At 41.4% G+C, this 17740-nt stretch overlaps 1 protein-coding gene and 1 pseudogene across 2 annotated transcripts in view; both read right to left on the bottom strand.

The window, feature by feature from the left end:
* The window catches only part of RFWD3 (ring finger and WD repeat domain 3), a 46644-nt gene extending 29015 nt beyond the window's left edge, over positions 1–17629 (bottom strand). Inside the window, exons 1-2 of one of the 2 annotated variants that reach the window (XM_027619316.2) lie at positions 16646–17629; positions 10544–11069 (exon numbers count right to left, since the gene is read on the bottom strand). In XM_027619316.2, coding sequence (XP_027475117.1) covers positions 10544–11067 — 524 coding nt within the window. In that variant the 5' untranslated portion in view covers positions 11068–11069; positions 16646–17629. Of the gene's footprint in view, positions 1–10543; positions 11070–16063; positions 16166–16645 lie in introns of those variants that run through there. The other variant, XM_027619317.2, reaches the window with a different exon arrangement.
* On the bottom strand, positions 1524–1994 carry LOC113936260 (annotated as a pseudogene).
* Positions 17630–17740: the final 111 nt, after the last annotated feature.

Below are 17740 nucleotides of genomic sequence, written 5' to 3'. Positions count from 1 at the left end.
AGGTGACCTACTTTTAAGTTTTAACAATTGTCTTTATAACATTAAGATATATTATTCCCCAGAAACATCGTTGGAGACTGCTCATACAGAAAAAATGTGATTTCTCGTAGTTTGGCTGTAATTTACGGCAAACCAGGACTTTCTATTAAAAAATGATGATAGAACAACAAAAAAATGACAGAACAAAATAAATGTTATTTGGTATCCAATTCAACAGAAGATTCACCTTTGTAAAAAAAAAAGAGAGAGAGAAATGTGAATAAATTGAAATGAGAAGCAGCAATTGTGAATCCATTTTGATTCACAATTTAAGTGTATAATTTAGTGGTTTTTAGCATAACCACAGGGTTATGCAACCATCACCATTGTATTATTCCAAAACATTTTTACCACACCCCCATACCCATATAAGCAGTCTTTCCTTCTTTTCCCCTTTCCCCAGTCTCCAGCAACCACTATTTTACCTTCAGTCTCTATGGACTGGACTATTCTGGACATTTCATATGAATGCAATCATATAGCATACAGTCTTTTGGGTATGACCCCTTTCATAACTTCATGATATATGTTATATATATATATGGTATATATATATATGATATATACAAGGACCATGTCATCTGTGAATAGCTATAGTTTTATTTCATTCTTTCTAATTGGAATGCCCCCCCTTTTTCGGGGGGGCCTAAGTGCTCTGGCTAGAACCTCAGTACAGTGGTGAACAGAACTGGCAAAAACAGACATCTTTGTCTTGTTCTTGATCTTAGGGGTAAAGCTTTCAGTCTTTGCTCATTTAGTATGTTAGTCAAGGGTTTTCATTGATGGTCTTTATCAGGTTGAGGAAGTTCCCTTCCATTCCTAGTTTGCTGAGCGTTTTTTATCATGAAAGGGTTTTGTCAAATGCTGCTTTTTTTTTTTTTAAAGATTTTTATTTATTTACTTGAGAGAGAGAGAGAGAACGAGCAGTGGGGAGGGGCGGAGGGAAAGAGAAGCAGATTCTCCACTGAGCAGGGAGCCCGATTCGGGGCTCGATCCCAGGACCCGGACATCAAGACCTGAGTCGAAAGCAGACACTTAACCGACTAAGCCACCCAGGTGCCCCTCAAACGCTCCTTCTCTATCTACTGAGATGTTCATGTTTTTTCTCCTTTATTGTATTAATATGGTATATCTCATTGACTGTTTTTTATATATTGAAATCAGCCTTGCTTTCCTAGAACAAATGCTATTTGGTTATAGTGTATAATCCTTTTCATATGTTGTTGGATTCAGTTTGCTAGTACTTTGTTGAGAATTCTTTTATCTATATTCATAAATGATACTGGCTTATAGTTTTCTTGTGATGTCTTTATATGGTTTTGGTATCAGAGTAATACTGGCCTTACAGAATCAGGAAGTATTCCCCCTGCTTCCATTTTTTGGAAAAGTTTATGAGGTACTAGTGTTATTTATTTTATCTTTTTTTTTTTTTTTAACCGGAAAATAACTTGATTTTCTTCAGGCATGTGGGCAGATGTCTAGTCTCAGAACTTCTGGAATTGCTTTTTGGTAGCAGTGGCCTTCGTGACTTTGGGCATGTTGAAGCACACAGTCTTGTTCAACGGCTGGCACTCACCCACTGTGACACTGTCGCAGATCTGGATAGCCCTGAAGCAGGGGGACAGGTGCACGGACGCATTCTTGTGGATTTCTCAAAGTGGTGAACTTTCGGATGTAGTGGAGGTAGTTGTGGCAGATGACAATGGTCCTCTGAATCTTCATCTTGGTCACCACACCAGACAGAATCCGCCCTTGGATGGAGACTTTACCAGTAAAGGGGCATTTATCAATATAGGTGCCCTCAATGCTTCCTTAAGTGTCTTAAAGCCCAGACCAATGTTTTTGTAGTATTTCGGGAGCTTCCCCTTGCCAGTTTCTTAAAGCAGAACGCTCTTCTTATTTTGAAAGACGGTTGGCTGCTTTTGGCAGGCATGCTCAGTCTGAATGTCCACCATCTTTCTGCCTGCCTGAAAAAAGGAAAGCACCGAAGCCATCTGGGTTTCCTTATCCACTGACTATTTCATCTTTTTTTTTTTTTTTTTTTTTTTTTAAGATTTTATTTGTCAGAGAGAGAAAGAGAGCACAAGCAGGGAGAGCAGCGGTAGAGGGAGAAGCAGGCTCCCCCACTGTGCAAGGAGCCTGATGTGGGACTTAATCCCAGGACCCTCCATCCTAGAACCCTGGGATCATGACTTGAGCCAAAGGCAGACACTTAACCAACTGAGCCACCCAGGCGTCCCCTATTTATTTCATCTTTAAACATTTGGTAGAATTCACCAGGGAAGCCATCTAGTTCTGGGCTCTTCCGTGTGAGAAGTTTGTTTTGTTTTTGTTTTTTTTCTAATTCAATCTCTGTATTTGTTAATCATCTATCTGGATTTTTGTTCTCTTCTTGAAAGAATACTGATAACTAATGTCTTCTTAGAAATTTGTCATCTTAGGGGCGCCTGGGTGGCTCAGTCAGGTGAGCGAGCGTCAGCCTTCAGCTCAGGCCATGATCAAGACCTGCATTGGGCTCCCCACTTAGCAGAGAGCCTGCTTCTCCCCCTGCCTCTCACCCAGCTTGTGCTCTCTCTCTCAAATAAATAAATCTTTAAAAAAAAAATTTGTCAATTTCACCTAGGTTATCTAATTTCTTGTACAAAGCTGTTCACAGCATTTCCTTATAATATTGCTTTCTTCTGTAAGACTGACAGTAATGTTCTTTCATTCCTGATTTTATTACTTCGAGTCTTCTCTCTGTATCTTGGTCAGTCTACTTATAGCAGTTTATCAATTTTGTTGATTTTTCAGAAAAACCAACTTTGGGATTAGTTGGTTTTCTCTCTTGCTTTTCTAGGTTCTATTCCATTTATTTCTGCTCTAATGGTCATTATTTCTTCCGCTTGCTTTGAATTTTGGATTTTTTTCCCTTTCTTTTTCTAATTCCTTACGCTAGGTTATTGATTTGAGTACCTTCTTTTTAAAAGATTTTTTATTTATTTTTTAATTATTATAATTTTTTTATTATGTTATGTTAGTCACCATAGAGTACATTAGTTTTTGATGTAGTGTTCCATGATTCATTGTTTGCATGTAACACCCAGTGCTCCATGCAATTCGTTCCCTCCTTAATACCCATCACTGTGCTCATCCATCCCCCGCCCCCCCCTCTAAAACCCTTAGTTTGATTCCCGGAGTCCAGAGTCTCTCATGGTTTGTCTCCTCCGCCTTCATTTTCTCCTTCCTTCTCCTAATGTCCTCCATGCTATTGCTTATGTTCCACAAATAAGTGAAACCATATGACAATTGTCTTTCTCTGTTTGACTTATTTCACTCAGCATAATCTCCTCCAGTTCCATCCATATCAATGTAAATGTTGGATATTCATCCTTTTGGATGGCTGAATAATATTCCATTGTATATATGGACCACATCTTTATCCATTCATCTGTTGAAGGGCATCTCAGCTCCTTCCACAGTTTGGCTATTGTTGACATTGCTGCTGTGAACATTGGGGTGCATATGGCCCTTCTTTTCACTACATCTGTATCTTTGGGGTAGAAGACATACAAATGGCTAAAAGACACATGAAAAAATGTTCAACATCATTAGCCATCAGGGAAATTCAAATCAAAACCACAATGATATACCACCTTACACCAGTTAGAATGGCAAAAATTGACAAGACAAGAAACAACAAATGCTGGAGACGTTGTGGAGAAAGGGGAACCCTCTTACACTGTTGGTGGGAATGCAAGTTGGTACAGACACTTTGGAAAACAGTGTGGAGATTCCTCAAAAAGTTAAAAATACAGCTACCCCATGACCCAGCAATTGCACTACTGGGTATTTACCCTAAAAGTTTTATTTATTTATGTGATCTCTACACCCAGTGTGGGCCTTGACCTCATGACTCTGAGATCAAGAATCAGATGCTCTACCGACTGAGACAGCCAGGTACCCCTACTTTCTTTTTTAGTGTGGGTGCTTAACAACTATAAATTTCCCTCTAAGCACTGCTTTAGCTGCATCCTATAAGTTCTGGTATGTTCTTTTTCATTAATCTCAAAGTATTTTCTAATTTTTCTTGGGATTTCTTCTTCGATCTATTGGTTATTTAGGAGTTATGTGATTTCTACATACTTGTGAATTTCTCCAAATTCTTTCTGTTACTTATGTCCAGACATACTTTGCATGATTTCAATACTTTAAATTTATTGAGTCTTGTTTTATACCCATATGTTAGCCCTAACATATGATCTGTCCTGGAAAATATTCCATGTGCTCTTGAGATATAGGTTATGTCCTGCTGTCGAGTGGAACGTCCTACAGATGTTTATTAGGTCCAGTAGATTGAAAGTGTTTTTCAAGCTTTCTGGTTCCTGGTTGACTTCTGTCTAGTTATGCTCATTGCTGAAAATGGGGTACTGATACCTCTTACTCTTACTGGTGAATTGTCTATTTCTCCCATCAATTATGACAGTTTTTGCTTCATGTTTTTGGGGGCACTGTTGCAGATATATACAGGTTTATAATTATTATATCTTCTGGATATAATGATAAAAGGGTTAATCCCTTTTATCATTATAAAATGTCCTTCTTTGACTCTTATAACAATCTTTCCCTCAAAGTCTATTTTGTCTGATATTAGTACAGCAACTCCTGCTCTCTTGTGGTTACTGTGTGCATGGCATATTTTATTCTGTCCTTGTCCTTTCAACCTATTAATGCCTTTGAACCTAAACTGTGTATCTTGCAGACAGTATATAGTTGGATTTTTAAAAAAATCTGTGCTGATCTATGCCTTTTGATTAGAGCATTTAAACAATTTGCATTTAATTTAAAGCAGGGTTTATACCTACCATTTTTCTGTTTTCTATAATCCTGTGTCTTTTTTTGTTCATATAGGAATATCTATTCTAAATGCTCATAACAGAAATGTTTAGGGCTCAGTCTGGCTCAGTCAGTGGAGCATGTGACTATGGATCTTGGGGTTATGCACTGGAGCCTCACATTGGGTGTAGAGATTACTTAAAAAAAAAAAATCTTTAGGGCACCTGGGTGGCTCAGATGGTTAAGCATCTGCCTTTGGCTCAGGTCATGATTCCGGGGTCCTGGAATCAAGCCCTGTGTCGGGCTCCTGGCTCAGCAGGGGGCCTGCTTCCCCCTCTCCCTCTGCCTCCCCCCTTGCTCATGCTCTCTCTCTGTGTCTCAAATGAATAAATAAAATCTTTAAAAAAAACTTAAAAAAAAGTTTACTTCTCCAGTATTGCCTTCTTTTGAATTATTTTCAAGTGCACATTTTAATTCTCTCATTTCTTTTACCACATTTAGTTATAATTCTATTCACTCCCCACTTTTGATGATTTTATGTCCATCAACACAGATTTATAGTTATATTTTTTATGCTGTTTGTTCTAAATCAGAAAGAAAAAAGAATTATAAATAAGAAATACAGTGTATCGTCTATTGTGTTTACCTATGTAGTTATCTTTGCTAGTGCTCTTTATTCCTCCTTGTGGATTCAATTTATTTATGTCTGGTGGGTTTTTTTTGGGGGGAGTGGGGGATTCTTTAATTTCAGCCTGAAGGACTCTCTTTAGTAATTCTTGTAGGACAGGCTTCCTCTAAAGAAATTGTTTGTTTTGTTTAAATCCTAGAATGCCTCACTGTTCCTTCATTTCTGAGGGATAGATCTGCTTGACATGGAATTCTTAGTTTTTTTTCCTTTGAATACTCTGAACAGGTCAGGAGTGCCTTGGTGGCTCAGTCAGTTAAGCATCTGACTCTTCATTTTGGCTAAGGTCATGATCTCAAGCCCTGCATCTGGCTCCATGCTGGGCGTGGAGCCTACTTAAGATTCTCTCTCCCTCTGCCCCTCCCCATCCGTGTTTGCACGTGCATTCTCTCTAAAAAATACCCACCCAAACCTCTAAACAGGTCATTCAACTGCATTCTGACCTCCATTGTTTGTGATGCTATATCAGCTGTCAACTTTATTGAATATCCTTTGTACATGATAAGTCAGTCACTTCTTTATTGCTGATTTCAAGATTCTCTCTTTTTCTTTGGTACTAACAGTTTGTGATCTATGTAGGTGTGGATCGCTTTGAAATTTATTCTGGTTAGAGTTTGTTAAGCTTCTAGTAGATTAATGTTTTTCATCAAATTTGGCAAGTTTTTGTCATTTCTTCAAATATTCTTTCTGTCCCTTTCTCTCTCTCTTCCCATACAAGGACTTCCATTATGCGTATGTTGGCATATACTTGATGATGTTCCACAGGTCTCTGAGGCTCTGTTCATTATTCTTCATTTTCCCCCGTTATCTAGGCCAGATAACCTCAATTCACCTATCTTCAATTTTGCTTCTTGACTCTTCAAAGTCAATTCTTTCTTTTATCTGTTCAAACTTGCTGAGCCCTCTAGTGATTTTTTTCATTTCTTGTACTTGTCAACTCCACCATTTCTATTTTGTATATTTTTATAACTTCAATCTCTTTATTGAAATTGTCTATATGGTGACACACTGTTTTATACTTTGCTTTAGTTCTCTGAATATATTTAAAAAGCAGATTTAAAGTCTGTCTGGTAAGTCCAACATCTTGGCTTCTTTACATATTTTTTATTTTTTATTTTTTTCCTATGTGTGGGCCATACTTTCTTTCCATGTCTTGTAATTTCTTCTTGAAAACTGGACATTTCAAATACTATAATGTAGTAACTCTGGAAATCAGATTCTTCCCCTTTTCAGGGTTTGTTGTTATTGCTATTTCTTATACTTGTTACTTTTTGTTTAGTGACTTTTCTGAAATGATTCTGTAAGATTTGCATTCTTTGTTTGCATGTGGCCATTAAGTCTATGTGGTTAGCTCAGGGGTTAGTTCATGCCTGGACAGAGATATGCTTAAACACCCAGGACCAGTAAGTCTCCTAGTCTTTGCTGAGCGTGTGACTGTGTGTTTATGTTGGGACACACGTTCAGGAATCAGCCAGGCAAGTGACAATGCTTCTTGATTGTGCAGAGCCTCAAGGTTAGCCAGAATTGAGAAATTAGTGCCTTCTTAGGTCTTTCCTGGGCATGAGCACAGCCGTACACAGCCCTAGGCATGTCTGTGGCCTTCTAGATTTCCAAGAATATGTCAGAGCTTTTCAAAACCCCTATGAAGATCTCATTCCTCAACTTTTCCTTTTAAGCTTTTTAGTCAGTTTAGTTTGCCCCCATAGTATGTACCACCTCAGGCAGCCTCTGGGGAAAAGGCTTTCAGCTTTTTAGACTGGGCATAGTGGTAAGTCAGAAATAGCCCTGCAAGTGGGATCTTCCATGAAACCACCAAACAGGACAAAGTAAGACAATTCTCTGGGAATGAAGCTTTGAAGGAGCTCCAATCCCAATCTATTTCCTCTAGTGGCTGTCAGGCTGCTGGTTTTCACTGTGATTGCAGACACTTGGTTTTCACCATTACCACTGAGCTGAAGAGGGATATGTAACAGGGAGTGCCATGAAGCTTACTGTTCTGATATTCATCTGTTTTTTTTTTTAATTGCTTTAAGCAATTGCTTTAAGCATCTGCTTAATTTCCACAGTCCTGAAAATTGATTCTGATAAATTTTGCCAGTTGTCTTGAAGGTCCTTACTCTGCCCTTTTTGATGTTACTCAGGTTTTCTTTTTTAAAAATGCTAATAAGCAAGTTTACCAACTAATTTTGGCAATTGTGTGCTAACAGCAGCTACAGCCACCATTAGAATAAGCACGTAAGAATGCTATCTCCTAAGATCATTTTAATCAAATGAAATCCACACTAAAGTTAGGCTAATAGTTAGGCTACTGACATGCATAGAGAATTTGCATAGAAACTGGTAAGAAATTAAGCGATCAAAAAAAAAAAACCACTCATTAACATTGCTTTAATATAGCAAAAGGCATTTCCAAGGTCAGATGAGGACAAAGGAAAGGGGAGCTACGTCATCAGGAAGCAGTGCTAGGGTTTCTCTGGGAGTACAATCTTGAAACCCAAGAAATCCTCCTCTTTCCCTGCACTTACCATCTCTGAATTAAGTAACAGTATAAGTTCTTGCGCCTTGCTTACCCTCTGTAGTCCTAGATTTCAGAAGCTCCATGAGAACAGGCACCCTGATCTGTCCTGTTCACAATGTAACTCCAAGGCAAAGTTCAGTCTCTCACATAGTGGAGTATTAGAAATATTTGATGAATGAGTGATGACGCTGACAGCCAGAATCAAGCAGCCTCAAACAAAGAAATAGGAAAGGAGTTTGTGACCTTGACTGAGAAGCCTGTTGGGAAAAATACCTCATTACTCAGCTTCCCCCAACTTTGGCTTCTCAGTGGAGTCTGAGGCAAAAGCTGCTCACCCTCGCCCAGGCTCTCAACACCTGACCCAGAGATAGTCTGTCAGGTAAGTAAATGCCAAACACCATAATAAGAAATTCATGTTAAGAAATTTAGACAGTGGGGCGCCTGGGTGGCTCAGTCATTAAGCGTCTTGCCTTCGGCTCAGGTCATGATCCCAGGGTCCTGGGATCGAGCCCCGCGTCAAGCTCCCCGCTCCGCGGGAAGCCTGCTTCTCCCTCTCCCACTCCCCCTGCTTGTGTTCCCTCTCTCGCTGTGTCTCTCACTGTTGGATAAATAAAATCTTTAAAAAAAAAAAAAAGAAAAGAAATTCAGACAGTATCATAAGCAATCAATCCTAGAAAAGCTCCTACTTTTATGTGAATTTAGTGTCGCATTTGCTTCCAACACAGTATTTAGGGAAAAAAAGTTTTAATACCACATTTATTTGGCTCCAGAATCCATGTTTTCTCCACTAAGCTGCACAATCCCTGGCTCTTTAGGTTTATTCCTTTTGTAGAAACAAACACAACTGTCAAAGAGCTCAACTGATATCCTTTCACAGTCCCTGAGCACAGTTCTTATATATGTCAAGCAATTTTCTGATTAGAGTTTAGCTTCTGTGGTAAATTTCTTTTAGGAGAATGGTGCCAACCATGCCAGCAAGAGACTCTGGTCTCTGTGGCATTTCTATTTCTCTCTGTAAACTGGCATCTAGTTTTTAAGTGTCACTCTCCTGTGAGCTGGGTTAACACAAGAGTCTCCCACCAAAAAGCAATCAAATCTGCCCCCGCTCCCCTCCCCTGAATGAATATATGAACCAAGGCTGAGGAATACTGTGAGGTCTCGTGGCAGTCAGCCAGTTCCTGGGGACACCACTTTCAACTCTCAGCCCACAGACTCTGAAAGGGTTCCCAAACTGCACTACAAGCTGCCTTCACCTACGACGCAAACATATGATATCTTATTCTGCCTTCATAATCAGAGGGAATGACACCTTAAAATAACAGTAACATGCATCTGAAACTCTTGTCAACACAAAACTAAGCACATCATCCCTGATGGGTCACGTCCAGGAGTGACTAGGCTAGAGACTAGATCCACAGGAACAGCAGGACCCTCCCCTTCACCCCACAGTAATCAGCAGAAACCACAGAAAAGGATGTTGAGTCCAGGATCAATCCCAATTCCAGAGTTACCCTAGTCAGAACACAAATTATTCCATCAGCTTCTTCATTTGTAAAACACAATCAACAGATGGCCTAGCTATTACTTTTTAGTATCATCTCATTATTTTCATAATGTTAAGAAAACAAATGGATATGACCGAAGCTTCCTCTATCTGCCTGGATAGAAAATGAGTCAGATCCAGGTTCCAATACCAACTCAACCTTGTCCCCCGTTGTAGCTATGAGACCCTGAACAAAACACTTTCTCAGGGTCCAAGTTTCCTTCATATATAAAATGACGATGTTGAATTCAACCGCTTTAAACATTATGAAAACATTTAGAAGGCCAAATGTGAAATTGAGTATTTCAAATAAAGCAGGAGGAAGTTAAAAAACAGGCAAGGCATGGCCAGTGGTTATTTTTCATAGTAACCCTGTCAAGACTTGACAGCTAAGCTCTTCAAAAGGCAAGTTCAAATGAAAAACTACGGAAGAAAATTATTTTCAACTTTGCAACACATTCTCAGGTGAAGAGGGCTGGAATGTTTCCCCACTTAGTCAGATAAGCTCTAAATTAATTCACATTTTACTTTTCACAAGGCTTCTCTAAATCCAGCCTGCCTGTCTTCCAAAGTCTACTGCACCATTACATGGGATGCCAATGAACGATGGATACTGGGTAATTGGATTGTGGACTTTTAAGGTAAAAGATACACTTTTTTGATATGCAAATGATCTAAAGAAGAGCCAGCCCCCATAGAAACCATTGCCAACAAATCACCACCTAGTTTTCAAAGCACATCAGTGTAACTTATTCCCTCAATGACTCTGAAGTAAATAAGGCAAGCACTTTTATTTTCATCTGACTTGTAAGGAACTGGGGGTTCAGAAAGACTACCTAACTTGCCAAAAGTCATTGCGTCAAGCCTCGGCAGCACTGGGGGCATAACCAGTGTTCCTAATTCCCAACCTGGCACTAATCCCAAGATTTTAACAAATTTTTACCTGGCACCATCTGTCCTCTGAGACCCTGCGGTTCTTGACCTGCGTGAAGCAGACCCCCTCCTCCTCCTCGATCTCACTGGTCCCACATTGTGGTCTGAGGGGGGTCTCAGGAATTCCAGCATGCCATGAAGTCTCTGCAGTCCACTGATGAAGGTGTTCATTGAAACCAACGAAGACACTGGGATGGGGCGGTTAACATGAGATTGCTGCCTATGTTCCTCTGAAGCCCCTGGATTAATGTTCTCCACACGATCTTCTCCCAACAGCTCCACTTCCTCTGTCAGGTCAACAGACACCTGTGAAGCAGGCTGGAGCACGTGCAGTCCCACTTGGCCGCTGGTCCCTTCAGCAGGAGCAGGCTGGGGCACGGGTGGTCCTCCTTGGCCACTGACCACTTCAGTAGGTAGAGGCTGGAGCAGGGGTGGTCCCCCTTGGCCGCCGACCACTTCAGCAGGAACAGGCTGTTCTGCAACATGATGCTCTAATTGCCTGTCAAGATTATATTCCATTGCTTCCTCAGCCATCTCTGGAGAAGTAAGATTTGTAAAAAATATCAGTAAAATAGACAAAACATGCCATATAGCTGGTATAATCATATCTAAGTCTTCTAGAACTTCTGTTTAAGGTCATTCTTGGCAAAACTGAGAATCTTAAAATAAGCAACTAAAATCTCTTTAAGTCAGAAGTGTTTGGTAATCAGTAACTTTTTTCTCCATAACAGGTACTTATAACTAGTTTTCCAGTTTTCCCTTTGAAAACATGAAGGCAGGTGATCATGGGATTACCTTTTTTTTTTTTTTTTTTAGATTTAATTTATTTATTTGACAGAGAGAGACACAGCGAGAGAGGGAACACAAGCAGGGGGAGTGGGAGAGGGAGAAGCAGGCTTCCCTCTGAGCAGGGAGCCCGACGCGGGGCTCGATCCTAGGACCCTGGGATCATGACCTGAGCCGAAGGCAAGACGCTTAACAACTGAGCCACCCAGGCGCCCCATGGTACTATCTTCTGTAACAGAATGATCTATGAAATAAGGAGACTGAACTTTTGTAACTGAAAGTAATTTCCCAGACCTCTAGCAGTTCTTTGTGACCCCAATACAGATATTTACCAAAATATATGCTATATTTGATTTTAGTCGGCATAGGCAATAGTCATCTTTCACAGCACCAAGTTACTAAGGATAAACAAAGAAAGCTTTTTATAGTTGCAAAATTAACTCAATACTAACTCAAAATAGAAATTTACCTAATTTCTCCAAAAAGGCTGACCAAACTTTATTTGCTCTGTCCTTTCCAGTATTTTTGTTTCCCATCACTAACGCTATTGGTTAGTCCATTTCACAGGTATTTATCAGGCACCTGGCATGTCCCCTTCATTGTTTCTTGTCTCTAATTCCATGATGTTAATCCATTCAAGAAATATTTATTAAGCACCTGTTAAATAGTCAGATACCCCACAGAGATAATGACAGGATAAAACTGCGTAACAGATTTTACAGTCTAGCAAATGGGAAAATAAATAAATGTGGAAATTATACATTGTGATATTTGGTCTTGGGAGTAGGAATCAAGGAGCACCATTTTATTTTATTATTTTTTTTTAATTTATTAACTTTTTATTTCTGCTAAATCAAGAAAGCTTAAAGGAAAGAAGGGTGTTGAAATGGTAGCACGTGTTTGGTAGTTACAGCAGACGGTTATGAGTATTTGGATCAAATGTGGACATATGAATGATAAAGCGAACTCTTACTGAAAACTTTCAAATTCTCTCTGATGCTCCCATGGCGAATCTTTCTCTGTGGAAACCCAGTGGGTGGACCCCTTCTCTCAGTTTCGGTTGCATTCAACTCTGCAATGTGTTTCATTACATCCCATGTTGTCCTTTGGATGTGGTTTTTAAAATTTGGTCCAAAATTTATCATAAATTTATTTCTCCAATGAATAAAAAAAATAATCAAATGGGAAAAGTCAGGTTCTTGGGGGATAAAGCCATTTGCAGCCTTGTTGGTCTGGGTTAAAAAAAAAAAAATCTTGACATCTTATCATGGATGTTAAATATGCAATTTTTGTCCTGAAAGACAGTTGATCAATAGTTGAGATCTGCTGCTTGAGTTAACGGCTTAACATCATGGAAATGGTCTTTAATTGACAGTATCAATTACATAAAGACATATTATCACATCCCATTATTTCGAAGATTCATGTGAGAATCTTTCCCTCAACTATTAGGGAAAAGTTTACTCAGCTTCACTGGGGAAATTAGTCTTGTATACACGGCTCATATTTTATTTTATTTTTAAGATTTATTTATTTATTTGAGAGAGAGAGTGAGAGAGAGCACAAAGAGGGAGAAGCAGACTCCCCACTGAGCAGGGAAGCCCAATGCAGGGCTCGATCCCAGGATGCTGGGACCATGGCCTGAGCTGAAAGCAGACGCTTAACCGAATAAGCCACCTAGGCGCCCCAAGGAGCACCATTTTATAAAGTCTTTCAAAAAGAGTGAAAGTTGAGCCCAGGCGTGAAGGATTAAAAGAAGGTGGCCATATGAAGAGCCAAGGAAGAGTTTCAGAAGGAAATCAGTACAGAGGTCCCTGATGAGCATGAGTTTGGTGCAACTGAGAAACGGGGCAGATGCAATGAGCACAGGAAGAAAGACTGGAAGTATGGGATGAGGCTGAGGAGGCAGAACACTAACGCAAAAGGCTTCAGTAAGGAGTTTTTTCTGTGTTAGGAATGGACTGCAGGGGAAGCAAGACAGCAAGCAAGCCAACCAGTTCACAGGCTCCTTGTGGGGGTGTAAACCAGTGGTCAGAGGCTTGGGCCAGAGTGGTAGCAGGAGATGGAAAGCAGTAGACAGCTTTAAGAACCCTAAGAATAGACATGCTACTTAAAATCACAAGATAGATTAAACTACCTACGGAACAGAGATAGAAGAATATTGGGCCAAGGACTCAAACCTGAGACACACATTATAAAAGGCCAACAGTTAACAGGAAGAGAATCCAGAGCACTGTGAAGGAGGAGGAAACCTGGGAGAGCACGGGCTCTCAAGAATTCTCAAGAATGGAATGGTCAAGTGAGTCTAGGACAGAAGAGTGATCACTACATTTAACAACATGGAGATGACACACAGCCTAGAAAAGAGGAGCTTCCCTGAAGTGATGGGCCCAGAGGCCAGACTGGAGGGGGCTGAGTAAATAAAGGGAATTCCAATAAACATGGTGGATGAATGAAGCACACTTATCTTTCTTTTTCTAGTCATTCCTGAAAACCAATGAACATGACACAAACCCCCAAAGGCATTAAAGAAAAGGTAAATTACAAGACAAATTCAAACAGGTATGAGATAGGCAATTCTTACTGGAACCGTTAACTTCTTAGTAGAGCTGAAAAGATCCAATCCACAAGTGCCTGCAATGAGGGGGGACTGTGTGCTCCTGAGAAGCAAGCTGATTCCCACTGAGGGGATTGCAGAAACCGGGCACCACAGAGGGCAGTGCTGAAAGATGGAGCTGAAAGAGAGGACTGGTTGAAAGCCTGTCTCAAGTGAACAAAAAGCCAGGCAAACAAACACCTCCTCCGCGAATGCTGTAGAAAACTGGCAGTTTGTGCCAGACAGGATTAACACCAGAATGGTACAGCACAGCAGTGAAAATAAGGAGTTAAGTGCAAGTCTACACACTGAACAGTGTGAGACCCTTCCAACTCTTCTCCCCAGCTTTTTTCCCTGCACAAATCCAGGGCACAATATTCTGGTTTATACACATTCTCTACCCAAGGCAGGAGATTAGAGGACTGTTCACTACAGAAAATGACCTCAAGAAAAAAGATCTATAAATAAAATACTGACTATTGTGAATCACTACCCCCCCCCCCCCAAATGGCTGAGTCTCTGCCCATCTATTTAACAGTAAAAGCCTACTGGTTGATAAGGTTCAGCCACTCATACAGAGCTTCCAAACTGCTTTCTGGGGGAGGAAGGGGGCCCTCCTTAAAAAACAAAGAGCCAAGGCTCAATTGACATTTGAGCAAAGCCTCCAACATGAGACAGACCAAAGGAGACAAACAGAAGAAACTTGGAGGGAAGAAGGGAAAACAATGCAAAACTGTAAAAAACAAAAACAAAAACAAAAACAAAAAACTCCCTCAAACTTACAGGAAAAGAACGCCAGGGGAGAAAAGGACAAATCAGAAAACAAGAAAGAGCTCTTGGAAATGAAAAATGACAGCCAAAATAAAATATTTAATAGAAGGATTGGAAGAGGGGCACCTGGGTGGCAGTCCGTTAAGCGTCTGCCTTCAGCTCCAGTCATGATCCCAGGGTCCTGGGATTGGGCCCACATCGGGCTCCCTGCTCTGTCCGGAGCCTGCTTCTCCCTCTGCCTGCTGCTTCCCCTGCTTGTGTGTGTGCGGGGGAGCGTGCTTGTGCTCGCTCATTCTCTGTCAAATAAAATCTTAAAAAAAAAAAAAAAGGATTGGAAGATAACGTCGAGGAACTCTTCTAGAAAATAGACTAAAAGACAGTCAAAAAGGACAATAATAAAATTAAAATGCCAAGCCAGGATATTTGATTAACTGGACTACCAGAAAGAGAACTCAAGAAAGTGGAGAAGAAAGTAAAACAAAACCTCTGGTCAAGATGGAACGGTAAGCTCTCGTCCCATTAAGAGCCTCAACACAGTAATTCTTCAAAATTACATCAAACAGAAAAAAGCAGGTTATAAAGGAATCCGCTATAATCCCATTTTTAGGACACTTTAAAACATGAAAAACCATGCTATCTGGACTTACAAATATACAACAGTAGTATGAAACAAGCGTGGGCATGAAAAATACCAAATTCTGGAGAAGGAGAGTTCAGATACACGTGGGGCTTCAACTATATATTACTTTTATTTCTTAAAAAAAAAAGGATGCAATTATAATTATAGCAAAAGGTCAAGGTCAAGAATTGTTAGATCTAGATGGTGAGTGCACAGGTCTTTTTATTTTTTTTAAATCATTCTCTGTACTTTTCATTATGGTTAAATATTAGAAAGGAAATTTCTCCCCGTCATAGGTCTGTTCTGATTAGAGCAATAAGGCAGACGGCCGAATCCAACCGGTTCATCTCGGTATCCTCCAGAGCAACAAGTACACAGCAGATGCTTAAATACCTACAGAATTATCCACCATATACCTAAAAAAAGAAACCAAAACAACCAACCAACCAACCACCCCCCAACATCTAAGAACAGCATCGGATAAAGACAGATCAGATCTAGGAGAGTGAGAGAACATTTTCATCCTGGCAGAAAGTTCTATGAAACAGCGGTGGTCTAGAGCAGAGCTTCCCGATCAATGCGGGGAAATAAATATCCTCCAGCCCTTGGGCTAGCCAGGAGTGATCAGAGCCAAAAAGACTGTCGGCTGGGCACCCCAAGCCTGGAGCAGCCTTGTCCTTGACCTCGGCGTGCCACACAAACGCTAGCCTCCCACTTGTCATCTTTCCAACTTTGGTTAATCAGATCAATGTCCGCACCAGGCGGGACGACGACAGCCGCCGATCACCCGGATAAGGGGCCGCAGCACCGAGGCGAGCCAACCTCGGTTCAAATCCCCGCTCTGCCGCGTACTACCTGCGGCACCTTAGGCGGGTTTCCCAGCCTCTCTGTTCAACTTGTTCACTACTAAAACTGGGATGATAAAAGTATTTACGTCACAGAGTGGATAAGAACAAACATCAGGTTCCTCGGTGAACCGGAAAGTAACGCAACAAACGGGCGCTCAGCGGGAGAGCACTTATATTTGCACAGGAAGAGTTGGAAGATTGGCTCAAGAGAGCGGCCTGCGGCGAACTCCGCTCCTGCCTTCGCCCTCCCTCCCCCGCCCCCACCTTGGGCGCCTTCCCCGAGCAAGCCCGAAAGAGCTTGGGTTTGGGCGCCACGGGCCCGACGGTTGGGGCAATCCGGAGCGGCCGAACCTCCCCAGGCCGCCGGGTTCGGTGCCCGCCCGCAACTCCCCTCGTGGGGCGTCCCCGGGCCCCGCAGCCAGGGATCAAGCCCGGGAAGTTATCCTGGAGCCAGAGGCCCAAGGCCTGCGCAGACGCAAGCGCCCGCCTCACCTAGAGCCGGGAGGACGCCGTGAGCTTGCAAAATCGCCGCGGTCCCAGCGGATTTTTGGAAGAACTCGCACAGACCCGGGCCAACAGCCACTTCCTGAGCAGCTCAAGCGGCCCGCCTGAGCTGCGGGCGCGGCCTGCTCCTATTGGGCAGCAGTTCTAGACGGCGGCCAGTTCCCTGTCGTCTTCTTCTTTAGGTCGCCGCTGACTGAAAAAGCGGCTCTCTCACTGGCTGATATTTCGTAATCTGACTAGGCGGGACCACGCGCGAGGGGCCCTCGTTCAATTGGTAGAAACCTTCGCCAGTCACCTCGTGCCCAGCCCACAAGGAGAAAAACAGAACCAGCGTTTTACCGCTCTTTATTTGAACTTTCTGGCGGGAGAAAGTTGTAAGAAAAAGATCTCTTCGGATCTTTCCGGAGCCTGAGGCGTGGGACAGTCGCGTTCATGTATATCCTCTGCTGAGGTGGAAGAGCTCATGGAAAACAACTTGCCTACACCGTCTCTTTAATCCCAAACCATTGCAATAAATTGCCTGCTACTCTATCGTCACATTACTTGACAGCAAACATTTTTTAAGAATCTCACTGAAAGTCGAAATCTCACTTCTAGGAGTAAGACCTAGAAAATCTAAACCTCAGGCAGAGACGGCACATTGCCAACATTTTATTTGCTCAGCTGTCAATTCTCAGGGGAATTGATGGCATAAATAATTGTAAGTCGTGGATAATCAAATATTTTCTCTGAACCTGTTACCAAAGTCAGCATCAGCATTTTTACTTTTTCTTCTTTTCCTGCCATCTAAGGGACCTGCTACTGAACTATAGCATGGCTAATAGGAGAAACGAAACTTTCTTTTGTAAACAAACAGGTATGTTATGGAATAGAATGAAAAACGTCTGTACTCATATAAATCCTGCATGTTCAATACAGAAATATTAGAGGATGCAGAGAAGTGAAAAAGAAAAATTGTGTCTATCCCAGAGAAGTCATTATTAACTTCCCTTAAAATCTTCATCTACCTAAATACAGTGTTTTAATCTTAAAATGTATCTTGAATTCCTTTCCATGTTAATGAATGCATATGCACATCATCAA

Source organism: Zalophus californianus, chromosome 17, assembly GCF_009762305.2.
Source record: "Zalophus californianus isolate mZalCal1 chromosome 17, mZalCal1.pri.v2, whole genome shotgun sequence".
In the NCBI taxonomy this organism is placed as follows: Eukaryota; Metazoa; Chordata; class Mammalia; order Carnivora; family Otariidae; genus Zalophus; species Zalophus californianus.
This window is presented reverse-complemented; position numbering and strand designations above follow the sequence as displayed.